This window comes from Artemia sp. Qi Xiang Cuo, chromosome 14 (genome assembly GCF_049724085.1).
Source record: "Artemia sp. Qi Xiang Cuo chromosome 14, ASM4972408v1, whole genome shotgun sequence".
In the NCBI taxonomy this organism is placed as follows: domain Eukaryota; kingdom Metazoa; phylum Arthropoda; class Branchiopoda; order Anostraca; family Artemiidae; genus Artemia; species Artemia sp. Qi Xiang Cuo.
Window position 1 is genome coordinate 47236957 of NC_142807.1, and position 18017 is coordinate 47254973.

Genomic DNA, 18017 nt, shown 5'->3' on the forward strand with positions numbered 1-18017 from the left:
ACTGTAAGAACTGGAAAAGAAAATATTTGTAATATAATCCGTTTTCAGTTAAGCTCCAATGACGCAGTAGGATTTTGGTTTTTATTTACAGTTAGGAAAGGAGGCAGTATCCAAACACTTGTCTGTAGGGAAACTATATTCGTCTTTAACAACTTTAAAAAGAGCTAATAAATTAAACTGAACATTTGATGTATAATGATATTAATTGCTGAAAGCTCATCAGTTCAAAATGTTAATATAATTTTAATGTTTATTTTCAGCATTAAGTACAAAAAAAATATTTGTCATGAAATTGGTTTCATATTCAATCTAAGCATTACTCGCTTTAAGATCTATTTATTCGTTTATATTGTTACTTGTTGTATGTTTTGGCTATGATTGTTTATTTAATTTCTGTTCGTTTTGAGTTTCCTTTATTCCTAATAATAATTTCTGGTCGTGTTGAGTTTGAATTTTAAAAGGAATTTTTATCTGCTTATCTTAAGTTTAAAATGGCCTTTACTTTTCTTTGAAAAACTTCTTTTTCGGAAAGTTTTTTTTAATTAATACTATTAAGAGATGATCTTTGAACTAAAGGGAAAGAAGGTGGATTAAAAATCAGCCAATTTTGGGGCAGCCTTTGCGAGCATATCTTAATGAAGCCAGTTCAAACGCTCTGATATGAATAGTTAACACACCAGAAAATGCTGTCATTACTTCTGACTGTGCACTTCGAAAAAATTTGAAGATTGCCAAATTCTTTGGCAATCTTTGGTCAATTTGGATATGCCAAATTCTTTGGCAAGATTTGGAGATTGCCAGATCAAAATTCTTTGAGCTGATTCTACTTTTCTCAGAATCTAAACTGGAACAGCATATAAAATTGTACTTTCGACAACCGACTTCTACAATTTCCTCAATACAAAAGGTTTTAGGCCCCAGGTTGTTTGTGGCGCACATAAAAGACGAGTTGAATATTGTTTAGCTGAATTAATTCGACTAACTGAATTAATTCGCTGAATTAATTAACTGAATTAATAAGCTGAATTAATTCGTCGTCTGTCCACATTAATTTTCTATCCAAAATAACGCCCAAATATTTAACGTTTTCTTTCACTTTAATAATATCACCACCAAATTTCAGAGCAATTTTTGGAACTTTATGTTATTAGTAAATAAAACAGCTTCAGTTTTATTTTTATCAAATTCAAGTTTATTTTTAACACCCTTCGAGCTATTTCTTCCAGTTGACAAATGCTTTCTGAACTTAATATCACACAAATATCGTCTGCGTAACTTGTATAATGCAATTCTTGTCAATTTTCTGAGGACATAAGCGCCATAACTCTGAAGTAATTTTATCAAACTTCCCGGACATTCTTTTTCTATCAATTTCTTAATTATTTCTGGATGCCAAGCATTATCAAAAGCCCCTTTTATATAAAAAAAAAAAATACATAAAGTAAATTTCTTTTTTAATTTATTATTTTCAACAACACTAAAAGTAACTGTAATTTTCCCCTTACTAAATCCAAACTGCAAAGAAGAAATCCAATTCTTTTCACAACTTAAATTATTCAATTTCTGCATTATTACTTTTTCAGATACTTTACCTAAATTCGAAAGTAAACTAATAGGGCGGTAAGAACGGGGATTTCCATCATTTTTCTTTCCTTTTTTCAAAATAATTAACACATTAGCTTTTTTCAATTCCTTAGGAAAATAATACAAATTTAAACATGCATTTATGATTTTTAAAAAAAGTCGGTGTTATCACATTAATATTTTTTTTTCAAGACAAGATTTAAAATTCCATCTGGATCTGGAGCTTTCATTGATTTCAGAGAGTTTATAGTATCTTTTAAAGTATCAGCATTAATTTCATCTTCGCCAGAAGTAACATATTGAACAAAATTTTTAACTTACTGTCTCACATCAGAATGGAACATCTTTTTGAAACCATTTGCAAAAAGTTCATCACCTGCTTCATCTAGTGATGAAGTTCTGCTACCATCATCTTTTAACACATGCACCAGCTGAATACATCCGCCACCTGACCGACATATCTTATGAACAGTTTGCCATGGCTCTAATGGAGCTCTTTCTTCACAAAACTTTTTCCAATCTTCTCTCTTAGCTCTTACAATTTCGTATTTATAATCTCTAAGGGATATATATATATATATATATATATATATATATATATATATATATATATATATATATATATAAATATATATATATATATATATATATATATATATATATATATATATATATATATATATATATAATATATATATATATATATATATATATATATATATATATATATATATATATATATATATATATATATATATATATATATTAGTAGCCAAGAACAAACACAAAGGTACTTACTTGCTCTGGTGTTAACTTCAGAAAATCCCGTCTTTTGACATGTTTGGGTATGTGCTTATCCCGTCCTTGAACAAGTCTTGGGGAAGTGACACACGCTTGCAAAAACTCTAACACCATTAAAGGGTCATTCCTGCGTGAATAATTGTCAAATGAATAAAAAAAAAACGAATAAAATTTAAGTCATTAAAGAATAAAAAAAGAAATCAAAGAAAGTATATAAAAATAAATAAGAAAATATAAATATATATCAAGTATAAAACCGTTTTGTCTTCCTCAAATTCAAATTACTCACATTAATAATTTATATGACACCATTGTTATATGACACCTTAGATTGGAAAACAGAATGAAAACATTTTAGAAAAAAAAATGAGTCAAAGTAAGCAAGTTTCAAGGAAACTACCATTTAGCTAGTCAAAGTAAGCAAATTTCATTGGTGGTACAATCCCTTTTCTCCTTTTCTTTTTTTTCAATTTCTTTTTTTGTTCAAAAGTTTTTAGAAGTTCTTTCTTTTTTCAAATGCATTAAAAGTTGAAAAGTTGAGTTTCCACTCGCAGAAAAGTTGAGAAATAGAGCTTTTATGAAAAGAGAAGAAAAGGTTTAGCCGTACACAGTCTGCCTAAGAAAACATGCCCTGTGCGAAACCCTGGCCCTGTAAAACATTCGAAAGAAATAAGACTTATTCGCACACTGACATTTTAACACGACTTCTGATAGATTTTAGCAAAATTTTGCCTATTCTGCCCCTAAAACGTAATTTCCTTGAGCAGCCTTTTCCCTTCTTATTTCTAAGCGTCAAAATTCATAAGAAAAAGTGAGCATCTGAGCCCTGGGACGAAGAATAGATTAGATATATACAAAGTAAAGATATCCAGGTTTGTTTCTCATTTTAGATTTCTAAGTCATTTTACAAGTAAACACTGGCTAAAAAATCATTTTGAGAGAAGAGGGGGGGGGGGGGGGCCTAACTCAAAGTTCAAACGCGCCGCTATATAAACGAACAAGAATGAATCGGTTTGCTGCATTATCGACCTTTACTTAGAAAACTTGAACTGTATATACATGTTCATTATTATAAACATATATATATATATATATATATATATATATATATATATATATATATATATATATATATATATATATATATATATATATATATATATATATATATATATATATATATATATATATATATATTATAAAATATAATATTTTTATACGTTTTTAATTTTGCTTAAAAGTTTTCAATTCTTTATTTTTCCCTATCAGAACATCCTAGAGAGAAAGTTTAATGGCTCATTTTACACGAAATTCCAACATTTCCATATTGGAAATTTCTGCAAAAGGAAAAAGGAAATTCTTAAATTACGCTTTTGTAAATAACAAAAAATAAACTGGTTAAAGTGTAAGCCAAAAATTATTTATGAATTAGTATATTTGTCTTCTTTCCCCATGGATGAATTGTATGAATTGGGACTATTGGGTAATTTCTTTTCTTGTTTTAATTTAAAAAGTCCAGCAATAACTTTAGTAGGTACATTTTACCATTTTTTTTTTATTTCCCATGTTCATCCACTTATTAGATAACTTAATTTTACCAGGGAAGTATTTCCTTTCGTTTTCTCATTTTTGGGTAATTTTCAAAGATTAGCTGGTTAGTTTAAAGCTGTATCCCCACTTATTATAAAATTACACCAAACGAAACGAATTTTTAATCACCTGTCAGATTTCAACGCCTGATGCAAAACCTTCCTGATAGTTTTCCAGGAGCATCTATGTACCACCAGAGTGAGCAACGATGACTGTAAATTTTTGAGCTCTCCTTTACCCTCTGAAAAAAGCTCAAGCTCAATTGAACTTGTTAATATCTCGGGTTCTAATGTTGCTAACCAGTCAACAATGAGACCAGGATGGAAGTTTGCTCCTATCATTTCTTTCAACTTTTCGGGCTGGGCTAGTACATCCTTGACAAAAGATGCAGTATCACCTCTTTGAATAAATGATTTGGCCAAATTTTGTAGCATATCTTGCTGATTTGAAGAAGGAGTCAATATACCTAGAAAATTGAGGGTATGTTAAATTTGTAATTTTAAACTTGGTACCTTCTCTGACTATAGTTGTTTAACCATAATTTTAAAGCCCAATTTTTTTATTTCCTTTCTATATTAAAAAAAAAAAGGAACAAAAGGTTGCTTCTTGGTCATTTTTAATTTGAAACATTTAGAGACTAAACTAACCAAGTCCATGACAAAGAAAAGACCAAGAGAGAATTAAAAAAAAAGTTATTTTTATTGTTGGTTTCATTTTTTAAGACAGGAAAAATCTGGTAAAGGGTATTGTCGGTCGAAATTAGTGAAAGAAACTAGTGAAAATCAATTGGTGAAATGAACACAAACTTATATCTTTTCTTTTTTGTAATTAAATAAAAAAACAAGTTTTTTGAACTGAAAGTAAGGAGCAACATTAAAACTTAATACGAACAGAAATTTTTACGTATATTAGGGGGTTCACCCCCTCGTTAATACCTCGCTCTTTACGCTAAAGTTCAAATTTTGCTCCAATTATTTAAGAATGACCCCCGAATCACAAAGGCCGTTTAATTGGAATAAATAGCTCTTTTGAAAGTACTAAAAAACTTTAGCGTAAAGAGTGAGGTATTGAGGAGGGGGCGAATCCCCTCATATACGTAATATTTTCTGTTCGTTTTAAGTTTTAATGTTGCTCCTTACTTTCAGTTGAAAAAACTTGCTTTTTTATTTACTTTCTGATTGTTTTTAAGTTATGCTGGGAAATCTGGCACCCCCTTCGTGGAGAAATTCCTCCAATAAAAGATCCTCCCACGTAACCCTCCCCACCAGAAAATCCCCCTGAAAATGTCTCAAAAATTTTCTCGTAACTTTTGATAAATAAGACTAAACTCGATGAAACTTATATATTTGAACTCAGCATTAAAATCTGATTCTTTTGATGCATCTATTGGTATCAAAATTCCTTTTTTTAGAGTTTCGATTACTATTGAGCCGGGTCGCTCCTTACTTACAGTTCGTTACCACGAACTGTTTGATGCCACCAAACCTGAGATATCAAAATAAAAGAGTCTTTTACCGTCTTTGTACCAAGTAGCCACCTCCCTTTATCTTCTACATGAGCAGAGGGGAGTCTCTGAGCAGAGGTACTTAGACATAGTTGTTTCAGTCACAGCCAGTCTTCTCTGCTTCATGCGACGTAAATATAAACCCCTGAGAATCTAACCAATGGGTAAAAAGCACAAAACAATAAGCTTTCTCATTGCCTGGCTCATTTATGAAGAACAGGGTGAGATACACCCTTAAATAATGTGCATAATAATATGTAATCAACAAACTATATTCGTACAAAAGTCTGTTTATGTAATAGTATTATTTGCTTTTATCTACTTTAAATTATAAATTATATATTGACTATTTATGAATAAAGAACAAATTATATATGTACATTTTGCAATAAATGGTTATGCGAACGGATAATTCGTTTAGAAGACCTCCTGAACAATTGACAAAGAGTAACTAAACATTAAATTTCAGAAGTTATAATCAAAAATTGCTGATTGGAAGTGTCTTTTTAAGGTCCTTTTTATTTTAAATCTATTTACGAATCTCACTTTTAATTCCAAATTTTATATCTCATTATTTAATAGTGCTTAAAGTTCTCATATATATCTATAGTTGATTTGGACCAACTAACTATTCAAATGGCATCCGTAAGGGTTAATTCCAATCAGGAATAAATTCTTTACTGAATGCAATACCGACTATATAGTCATCCTATTCACTGACTTCAGTATAAATATCATGGTCAAAACACCAACAGACGTAGACATCCATTGCCACATCATTAGGCCAGTAACACATAATTTTCTCAAAACAACAGGTTCTGACCTCATCAAGCATGCCTCACTCATCAGATTTACATAACTAATATGCTCTTGACAGGATAAAGACAAATATAAACCGTATAACCGTCATCCCGTGGTGGTACATCTTTCTCAATCACGAATAGTAAGACTCACAAGAGCACTAGCAATGGTAACTTGGACCACAGACTGGTAGGTGGTGGTTTCGCCTCCGGCCAACGGCACAGACACGTTCCCTGAAAACATGCTGAGTTAGACTACAAAACTGCTACTATATACCTATATAGTAGCTATATACTATATTACTATATACTATATAGTATACTATATATATACTATATACTATATACTATATACTATATACTATATACTATATACTATATACTATATACCTATATTACTACTATTTAGTGGAAGTCTCAAGAAACTAAGCCTCTGCTTTTCTTACTGATTCAGAATGGGCCTGGCAGTGGCTTAAATCCCAAATATTTGAAACGACAGAAAGTAGTATAGGAGCTACTAGACCCGGGAATAAGTCATGGATTTCGATGAAAGCTTTGAAGGCAATAATAGTAAAGCAATATTTATCAGTATAGTGACTAAGCGTAGAATAGGAAACGAACTGAGATGTGAGCTCATCCAAATATCGTAACGCAGAGTACCTGAATGAAGCAGAAAAAGAGAGAGAGAGAGAGAGAGAGAGAGAGAGAGAGAGAGAGAGAGAGAGAGAGAGAGAGAGAGAGAGAGAGAGAGAGAGAGAGAGAGAGAGAGAGAGAGAGAGAGAGAGAGAGAGAGAGAGCGGGAGAGCAATTAAAACCCTTTAATGTCATACTACACCAGCATTAGCAATTAAAACACTCAAAAGTATAAAAAGAAATAAAGGAGGGATTAGAATATACGGTTCACCATTAAATGAATTTTAAAATAAGGAACCCCAAATAAATATGGCAAAAATAACATCATATGAACTTCAAGCTTCATGTAAGCATATTGTTAATATTGCTGTAGAAGGCACTTACCAGGTGGGAGAGTGACGTTGGGAAGTAGTGGAAGTAATCTCTTCAATGCCTGTTCAATACTGTACACGACAAAGGACTGTAGTTTACCACGATTCACTAGCATACAAACGCAAACGTCTAAGAGTAGTTGGTAGCATTTTGCATTCCTATGACTAATCTATAGATTAAAAACAAAATTCATTAGCTGCGAATACATAAGGAAAACAATGCTTGTATATAGGGAGCACGAAAAGTACTTTCCTTATATAAAAAAAAAAACAAACAAACAACTATAATATCATGTCCATTATAAGGTTAATATTATTGAGCTACTACCCGTACCCGTTAAAAAAAGAACAAAGTAAAAGAAGAAAAAGGGTAAAGAAGAAAAAGAGGAGCAATAAATATATTTAAATAAAACCACAATCACAATAAAATCACACTACTTCACCATTTCACTACCCGTTAAAAAAAGAACAAAGTAAAAGAAGAAAAGGGTAAAGAAGAAAAAGAGGAGCAATAAATATATTTCAATAAAACCACAATCACAATAAAATCACACTACTTCACCATTTCACTACCCGTTAAAAAAAGAACAAAGTAAAAGAAGAAAAAGGGTAAAGAAGAAAAAGAGGAGCAATAAATATATTTCAATAAAACAATCACAATCACAATAAAATCACACTACTTCACCATTTCACTACCCGTTAAAAAAAGAACAAAGTAAAAGAAGAAAAGGGTAAAGAAGAAAAAGAGGAGCAATAAATATATTTCAATAAAACAATCACAATCACAATAAAATCACACTACTTCACCATTTCACGAATGACCAGATTTAATGACATTAACTCTGAATTTTCTAGTTCTCGTTTCTGCAGCTGACAAGGGGTCTTGAATGTGGAATTATTTGAATAACATAAGATTTATTCATCATGATAGGCACATACAATATTACGCTATACTATTCCGCAAAGACGAGGAGATTCACAGAAGGAACTTGATACAACTATAGAATAAGCTTAGTACGCCTTTCATATTCATTATCGTGAAAAATTTCCAGATTGAAGCTCGGGCGAAGAGTTAGAGCGATATGATAGCATTATTAACTAATATTGAGTGGAATATCAATGACAAAGTTTTGCCAACTTAACACACACTTTTCTTAAAATGGGTCTTTTATAACAAAGGAGAGCTTGACGGAGATGGGAAGAAGATAAAAATCATAATCTACACATATTATGCACAGGCTACAAAATACACGAGATTAAATCGCGTTCATGGCCTTTGACCAAATGTGGCCAAGAATACCAGAATCCAAGGCTCTGTATACACTGCTTCTAGGACAAGAATATTGTCATTTTGTCAACATCCACCAGTAGATTCGATAGTGAATATAAATGAGAGAGTATACATATTATATATATATATATATATATATATATATATATATATATATATATATATATATATATATATATATATATATATATATATATATATATATATATATATATATATATATATTATATTTATATCCCTGCCGCTGTTTATAATTACGTCCATTGTCGACCAATTAATATTTGAAATGGCTTTAGGGACTAGGTATTAGATGCCATCTGTTGCATCTCTGCTCTTAAGTCTTTGAACGTATTTCAGAGAAACAAGTTTTGCAATTTTCTGAATCTTTAAAAAAATATCCATCATTCTGATACCTAACATCCAACTCTCGTTATTTTTAGTTTTAGTTTTTTGTTTTGTTTTTTGTCCAATAGCATCTTTGAACCGTTTTGAATTTCTCTGTAATGTGGTTCGCCAGTCATCTGTTTCAAAATTCTGCTCTTAGATTTTATTGGGGGCTCATAGAATGATAACTCTTTTTTTTTCTTTAGAAGCAACACTATAATATCTTTTGGGTGTAAATAATACATTTTATTGGTTAAAACAAATATTTAACAGGAAAACAAACTACATCCCTATAGTTTAGAAAAAATAAAAACAGCTGACTAAAATAAGAATAATGCCAAATGAACATGAGTTTCTGATTATACTTTGTGACAGTGCTGTTAGGTTTTATTCTTCTGACATCAGTAGACACGCTGCAATTCACCTTTAATACTGCAGGAGTAGGAAGATCGTCATGATAAAATTTATTTATCCCAGATCCCGATTTATATTTATGTGGCTACCCTTCCTCATCCTTATGTATGGCCCTGGCAGTTACGATAAAAAAATTTGTGTCGAGTCGAGTTATTTTAAGTTTCATGTCTGCTTTCCAAGCAAGATTAGACATAGAGATCTAAATGACAAACAAAAGAGGAATATGTTTCTAGCGAGGTTGACAATTTTTACCGTTGCTAACTCTCTGGTAAAATAAAGGTTTAGGATAGATATATATATATATATATATATATATATATATATATATATATATATATATATATATATATATATATATATATATATATATATATATATATATATATATATATATACCCAAATATTGTAAAACAGGTGGAGTTTCTCAAATTCAGTTCCCAGTAATTTTACTGAAGCATAGTAGCAGCTTTAAATTCCAAGAAATTAGAGATGCTAACCATTCAGAAATATAGTCCTGATCACAAGTAATAGTGATGAGGAGCCAGAGTTTTTATGAAACTCTGATTGTCAAGTAATTGATTGTCCAAAACATGTAGTCATCGCAAGTTAAACTGCACTTTTATCCAGATGTATAACCTTGCAGACCCGAATATTAGTATTAAGAAATCTTTATCCTGTTTTCAAAGTAATTTTCATCACCCATGGTCGTCAATTTGCTCGCAATACTTGTTCGTATTAATGTATTGTATGTAATAAAGAGTTTTTGTCATGTATTTGAATTTCCAATGTGTGTTTGTGCCTTTTTTATCTTTAGTTATTACTACGTCTATTGTATTTTTTTTTTACGGTAATAAATGAATAATAATAATATCTAAATTTGTTAAGATGAGCCTGGTCTTAAAATGGGGCTAACGCCCTGGAATTGACTAGGTAGATTGCGATGACATATATGTTTCTTGCATATTCGAAAGATTACCGCTTTAAGTCACGGAGCTTATTTATTTAAGACAAGCAGTCTAGCCTTACATTAGTAGGGTGAAATCCCCGCAGCGTGACGATACAATTATACGTACGTGTCGGCTCATGGACTACAAGGTCAAGGTATACTATTCATGAAACAACTCACAAGCAAGTAGTGTTAGGTCTTCTCAATCTAATTTCCTTAAATTCTTTTAAATAGCTTAATTGGAATTTAGTTCTAGACACAAAAGTTATTTCTGGAGCAAAAGTCATATAAAGTGTTTCATCTTGACAATGGTAATGCATAAAAAAGCTGAATATCTGATAGGGAGCTTGTAAAGTACTTCTAGCTTTAGAGGGTGAGATATTTGCATAAATTTTGTTGGACTTACTTCCCCAAACCTGGTAATAAATAGGAAATTATTATAAATATAATAATTATATATTATATATTATAATTTATAATGTGATAATATATTTATAACGTTATAAATACAATAATAAATGGAATAAATAGCGACCAGCCTTAAATGTTAGGTTTATGCCCCTTATAATACAATATGTATTTGGAATCTACAACAAAAAAAAAAGGTCGGTTTTGATTAAAACTCTTTTCTGATGAATATTTTCAAAAATGTATAAACGCATTAAAAATTCAAAGTAGAGCCACTTAAGGCTTAGGCTAGAAGTCGAGTAGCTTCAAAACATTTTTCCTAACATTAAGTTTTTATATAAAAAAAGAGAGAATAGAAGAAGAGTACCACAGAATCCATAAGTGCCCGGAGAATTGAGCCGAAATACAGAGGCTGATGACTAAGAGCCAGCAGGAATCTCTCTCCAGTAGGACTGCACATGGACTGATGCAAAAAACTCGTTACTGCTTCAGCAACAGGATAATAGCCTTCTGAACTTCTGCCTTCATCAAACAAATCCTTTAAAAAAGAAATGACTGTTTTTCTAAATAAGAATCAAATAAGAAGCGTCTCTTTTGTCATTATGACAAAGGAATATACCTTGTTATTGTGATTTCATCGTCCTCTTCCAAGCACTGACAAATTATTTTTTTTCTTTAAAGGAAAGGGGCAAATTCATAAAAGTAGCAAAAAATGGCTGAGCTAACTGAAAACTAAGTAAAAACCACAATAATTATGTGATATAAAGAGTCATTTGCGGCTTAAAACTACCATTTTACCTTCATATTGGAAAAGAACCCGAGATAACCGTTTGCTTTAGAAATATTGAAAATCAGACTTGACAAAGTCCGAAGTACTGACGAGTAGCCTTTCCGAGTTTCTGACGGTGGCAACTGGCAAAGCACAAGCGCTAGCCAAGGACCAAAGCGGATAAAGGGGGGCAGCGTCACTTTTTACGCCGAGGAGGACCCGGTAATAGATGCAAGTTTATACAGTCCATAGTCTGTACAACATAAATGGTTTACAAAAATTATGAAAAAGAAAGTAATTCAAATTTACTCTGACCACAGTATAACTGATATACAGAGAACATATATGGTACAATATCGACAAAATTATTTGCTGTCAATCTGAAAGGGAAGAAAGTCTTAAAACTTTTTTTTTCTTTTTAATTTTCCCCAGTGAAGCAATCCTGACTTGCTAGGGCCTATGCTGGTGGTCTTATGCCTCCCACCCTCACCCAGTAAAGCAAAATCTGATTTTGCTGCATTTGTGAAGGCTTTTTACTTCACAACTGGGGATGCTTTGCTTTTTGTGAAGGCTTTTTACTTTACAAACTGCATTTGTGAAGGCAGTTTTAGATATGCTATTTTACAATCTTGAAGATTGCAAGCAGAGTTTTCAGATTGTTCTGAATCAATTTAGCAAAACAAAGGTCTTTGTAACAAGGCATTAATTGACATATTTGAGAAATATTTCCTCTACTGTCCCATATCTTTTTAACCTGCCTGATTATTTTGTTGAATTCAGCAAACAATTTTCTGGAAAAGTAAAGTCAATTCTAAAGCCTGAACCTTCAAGAAAGCCAAACGTCAAGTAAAATGTCCAGTATATATATACTACAGTATATATAATACTACATACAGATTATTTTTTGTGCAAACTTTTTAAAGATTTTTAGTGATTTTTGGGATGTAGGGGAGGTAAATTATGTTTAAGGGCTTTTCAGAAATCTCACATGGTAAACTATCATTGAAATCAGACTTAAGATTAATAATAATATTTCCTTAAATAGGGACTTGGGAGAATATACACTAAATGCTCTATACACATATTTAATTAAAAATGATCTTACAAAGTATTTTAAAAAGCCAATAGACATTAACACAGAACCGGTCACAAAAAGACCTTTGAGGTTAGCTGCCACAAAGGCTGGATTAGCAATAAGATTGTGTTTTTAAAATATTTTTATTTCATCTAATTGAATCGTCTCGTTTTAACCTCCTTTTTATAAGGCCTGGTTGAACTTTGCTAAAGTAAGGATGCTAAGACTGCTTTGAAAAAATTTCAATTTTTGGTTTTATTGGTCGCGTGTTGTCGTGAGTCTGGTGTTGTGAGTCTTTTATATATTTTTATCTTGCTGAGGACGGCCCTTGGACATAGGGCCGAAATATTCATTCAAATTATCTCCACTGTCTTGCAAAAAGATTCTTCGTGCTTTTGTTGTTTGTTATACCCCAAATAGAAAAAAACAATAATTAAACAATCATCCCAAACGAGGGTATGGCAAATAACTGGCTGTTACAAAAGCAAGATATACAACAAACATTTTTCCAGGAAATCAAACCTTGAACTGCTTTGTAAAATACGGAAATAATCGGCAGACATAAATTTTCATTTTTATTCAGATCATTACTCAATAAGCTCAGATGCTAAGAGTGCTGCATATATTCAGCCTAGTGTCCTAAATAACCTCCATTGCTTCTCTTTAGGGGGGAGGGGGTCTTCGAAAGAATATTGTCTTTGAAATTTCAGTTCATAATTCATACTCCATTGATAAAGGAATCAAATTCCATTAAGCCATTCCTTCTTCAGAACTATAATGAACCATAGTGAATAGAACAGTCAAGATCTAGGATTATTTTCATACCTATCGTTTGAATAGTTCCAAGCTCACTCTACTGATTTATGGTTAAACCAGCTTGACCACACACTACTACTACTACTACTAATAACTAGCCGCAGCACCAAGCCACCTGAGGCCAACATAGCTACGTACCCTCCTCCTCCATCCCAATCTATTCAAAGCCTCCCTCTTTACACCCTCCCAGGAAGTTCCAATTTACTTTACATCTTTCTTGATGACATCCTCCCACCTCAGACGAGGACGTCCTGCTTTCCGATTAGCCCTAGACGGTTGGCCGAAAAGGACAATCGTCGGCAATCTGTCATCCTTCATCCGCAGAACGTGCCTTAGCCATCTCAACCTTTCTTTCATTATAGCCCTAGAGAGCTGTATTGAACCACGCTTTTCGTACAGCCTACTGTTTGAAATACGGTCAGTCAACCGGGTACCCAGAACAATCCGTAGGCAATTTTTCTGATTAAAAAGTAGAACATATTGCTTTCATAGCAATAAAAAGTGATCAGTTTACATTTTCTCAGTATGAACTTGCAAATGCATAGTTTGTTGATTTTTCGATATAATAAAAAAAGATAAAGTTATCAAAAGAAGTTTTTCAAATAAAAGCAAAGAACCATCTTAATGCTTCAGACGACTAGAAATAAAGTCTTGTAATAACTCAAACTTAAAATATCCAGTAGCTACTATCAAAATATAAATGTAACTAATTCCTGAAATCTTAAAATTCAAGATTTTTATTTAGCAGTAATTTTTTCTGTTTTCAATGTTACAACTATGAAAAAAGTGTTTTGAAATAGTCGTTGGCTTCAAACTAGTTCAATATGCAGTCAATCAGTGATAAAAGATAATGTGTTGCATTATAAGACGGTAAAGAAAAATCTTACTCTTTCTTAAATCTGGATATCAGGGAACAGTACAAAAAATGAATACAGTTTTTTTTTTTAAATTGGTTTTATTTTGGAAATTAGTTTGGAAATTAATTTAGCTTCGGGATACTGATCACAATTATTCTGTTGCTTCTGGAAACTGACAATTTTTTCACTACGCTTATATTTTTTTTTACCTTCGTTATGCTGATATTTTAATATATGGTTAGCAACCGTTTGTATTTTATCGGAGTCCACCTTCTGGGTTCTGATACTAAAACAAGTGAAGAGCTAAGAGAGAGAAAATACCTTAAGAATCATTCTATGAGCTTCATCTTTTTCTTTAGCTCCATATCGAATAATGGATCCAAAGTCTAGAATTTGCAGTAACAATTTAGAGATATTTCCAACTTGGTCAGCAATGTCGTTTTCCACAGGTTCAGGGACGATGAGTTGTGGAAGTTTAGTAATTTCCTGGCGTTGAAGAGTCACTTCACCTAAAATTTAATTTGTTTAAATTTATTAATTATTAATTAAATTAATTAAAATTTAAATGTTTGATTTTTTTCTTACGCATTTTATTCCGTTATGTTATTAAGCATATTTTAAAACCAATGCTTTGTTTCGTTTGTTGAAGTATTTCGTTTTTCTTTTGCAATTTCAATGTAAAAGAAAATGTATTTTTCATTCATTTTATATCATTTATTTACACTCCTTGTATTTTGAAGGAAATAAATAAATGATACATTTAAAATGTGTATCAAAACATGACATTACCGTTTGAAATTTAAATATAGAGATAGTAAATAAACACTAATCAGTCATCATCTGGTGTACATTTGTACTACTTTTAGCAACCTTTTTTCAAAACACTTTTTTAGGTCACACAATTTCTGAAAACCAATAATAATTTTTTTAACACTAAAATTTCTAAGCAACTTCTGAGTTCAACATGAATTTCGGTTTCTAAAACCTATTGAGGATAGCAGAACGCAAAAGAGGAATTTATATTAACTGAACAAAACACAGCTTGGAACTGATATTGTTTTTGAATTGCATAAGCAGATATTGCTATTGCATATGAAGTAAAATATACCGCTTCTATCATGAGCATAGTAAAGATACCAAACACCAACAAGCACTCTGCTGACTGCATGCATGCGTAAAAGTGAATTTCTGGATTCTCCAAATGGGACATACCCTCCTTACTTAGTACTTAGGTCCTCCTGAGCCATCTGGGGCGCATAGGGCATCGACGAAGCCTCGGTTTACGTCACGTATTGGCGCTGCGGCAAGTACATCCTCCCACTGGGGTTGTAGTGATGTGTGAGCACTGCGTAGATCACGATCGTACGTGCGTCTGAGCGTGTTTCTCGGTCTTCCCCTCTGTCAACGCCCACGCGGCTGCCATTGTTGAACCTGGTTCGGGATTCTTGAGCCTTCCGAAGGACGTGGCCAAGACAGCTCCATCTCTTCTTCTTAATCACTTCAGTAATAAGCGGCTGGCCCGTTCTTCTACGGACCTCAATGTTGCTGACTCTTTGACGCCAACCAATATTCAGCACGCGTCTCAAGGGAAAGCTGTGAATCTTTTCTCTGTCCCAACATCTAGTTTCCAGAACTCACTGGCATACAATAGCACGGACAAAACGTTGCTATTAAGAAGTCGCAGCTTAAGTGCAAGCGAGTACTTCTTTGATTTCCATACTGGCTCAAGTTTGTTGAAAGCAGCATTTGCCATGCCAATTCTTCTCTTGACCTCATTTTGCACCTCTCCTGTGTAATCGACCCAGCTTCCGAGGTACTTAAATTCATGGACTTGTTCAACTCTACGATTTTTGTGCAGGAGCTCGACTGGCGAGCCTGATTTTGCCACTGATTGAGTTTTGTCTATGTTGATGTTTAGGCCAACTTTCTCCGCTTTAACGCTCACTTTATTAAGCTCCTGGAGTCACTCCTTTGTCGTTTCCAGAAGTGCCACATCATCCACAAAGTCAGGGTCCGAGAGGATTTTATTTCCGACTGTTATTCCGAAGCCAGCCGCTTCTCTCAGAACATAGTCCATTGAAATTACAAACGAAAAGGGTGATAAAACGCATCCCTGTCACACTCCTCACATAGTTTTGAAATATCTAGTTGTTCGGTTATCTGTCTTTACGCAACATTCCGTATTTTCATAAAAGGCCCTGATTAAATTTATTATTTTCTTGGGAATAACATAATACTGTAGAATTTCCCAGAGTGTGTCACGGTCCACGGAATCGAAGCCCTTTTCAAAATCAATGAAGAGCATGTATATTTTGTTGGACCACTCATTTGCTTCTTCTATCAGAGTCCTGAGCGTGAATATAAGGTCTGAACAAGATCTACCTGTCTGAAAGCCATGTTGCTCTTCTCTCAGATACAGATCGAGTGCTTTTTTCAAGCGTTTGAATATTACAAGCACTACAACCTTACTTGGTACTGATATAAGGTTTATACCTAGCCAGTTATCGCAGTTAAGAGCATCACCTTTCTTAAATATCTTAACAATTATCCGTTTGGTCCAGTTGTCAGGGACCTTTTCGAACTACCAGACTGTTGCAATCAGTGTTATCCACACTGAGAGGCATGTCCTCATTGATGCCTCGATAATTTCCGAAGTTATGCAGTCTTTCCCAGGTGATCTTCCATTCTTGAGTTTCTTCACTGCAACAAGTACTTCCGCAAATGTTGGGGGATCTTCGACAATCTTAAGGTTAAGAAAGGGCACAGAAGGGATGGTTCCTCGGTCAGTTGGTCTCGGTCTATTTAAAACCTTTTCGAAGTGGGATACCCATCTCTCGTCAATTTTCTCAGTTTCGGTGAGAACATTTCCGCTCTCATCTTTGACTTGGCTGGATCTGCTTGGCAGGTTTCCTAGCATATCATTTGTGAGCCTGTAAACTGCTTTGGAGTCTCCTTTTCTAGCTGCTTCCTCTCCTAGTCTAGCCTTCTCTTCTACACATCTCCGCTTGTGAGCTTTTGCCGACTTCTTGATTTCTTTGTCCTTCATTCTATATAGGACATTTGCGAAGACCGAAGGTCTGTCGCCGACAGCAGAGAAAATTTGCTGTCTCAAGTCATTGCGCTCGTCGATTAGTTTCCAAGTATTTTGTGATATCGATCTTTCCTTCGGTTTCTTCTTAGACCCGAGCACATCCCTCAGAACTTCATTGTGTGTTGTATTTATGTTTTGCCATGTTGTTTCCGGACTGTCTGTACCGTTTTCTATCTCAAGCGGAGCGAATGAGTTCTCCAACTCCATACAAAATTTTTTTCGGGTTTCTGGGACATGTAACTTATCCACATCATATGTAACTTATCCAAGCTTCTTAAAATTCGACTTTGCGTTTTTGGGTACTTTCAGCTTGACTTTCAATTTTGCTACCAGCAGGATGTGGTCCGACTTGGCATCTGCCCATCTGAAGCCACGTACGTCCAGATGACTTATCCGACATCTCCTTGAGATTAGGAAATGATCAATTTATCCACATCAAACTGAGTTGTGCCGACCATAAGATCATTACTCAGAGCATAATCTACCAGGAGGGCTCCGTTTTCGTTCATTTCACCTAGACCATGTCTCCCTAGGACTTGCGGACAGTAGTCTCTTTCTGCTCCGACCTTTGCATTGAAGTCTCCAACTACACAATGAAGGTTATGTGATGGGACTTCGTATGTCAGTGACTGAAGAGCTTGGTAGAATGACTCCTTACCAGTATCGTCTGCATCATTCGTAGG

The 18017-nt window shown here is 33.3% G+C and overlaps 1 protein-coding gene across 6 annotated transcripts in view; it reads right to left on the minus strand.

Moving 5' to 3' along the window:
• IntS1 (integrator complex subunit 1) overlaps positions 1-18017 on the minus strand; it is a 131518-nt gene that overhangs the window by 38477 nt on the left and 75024 nt on the right. For all 6 annotated transcript variants that reach the window (XM_089100106.1, XM_089100103.1, XM_089100101.1 and 3 more), the window contains exons 18-22: positions 14565-14752; positions 11094-11264; positions 7297-7453; positions 4105-4441; positions 2383-2512 (exon numbers count right to left, since the gene is read on the minus strand). In XM_089100106.1, coding sequence (XP_088956232.1) covers positions 2383-2512; positions 4105-4441; positions 7297-7453; positions 11094-11264; positions 14565-14752 — 983 coding nt within the window. The remainder of the gene's footprint in view (positions 1-2382; positions 2513-4104; positions 4442-7296; positions 7454-11093; positions 11265-14564; positions 14753-18017) is intronic.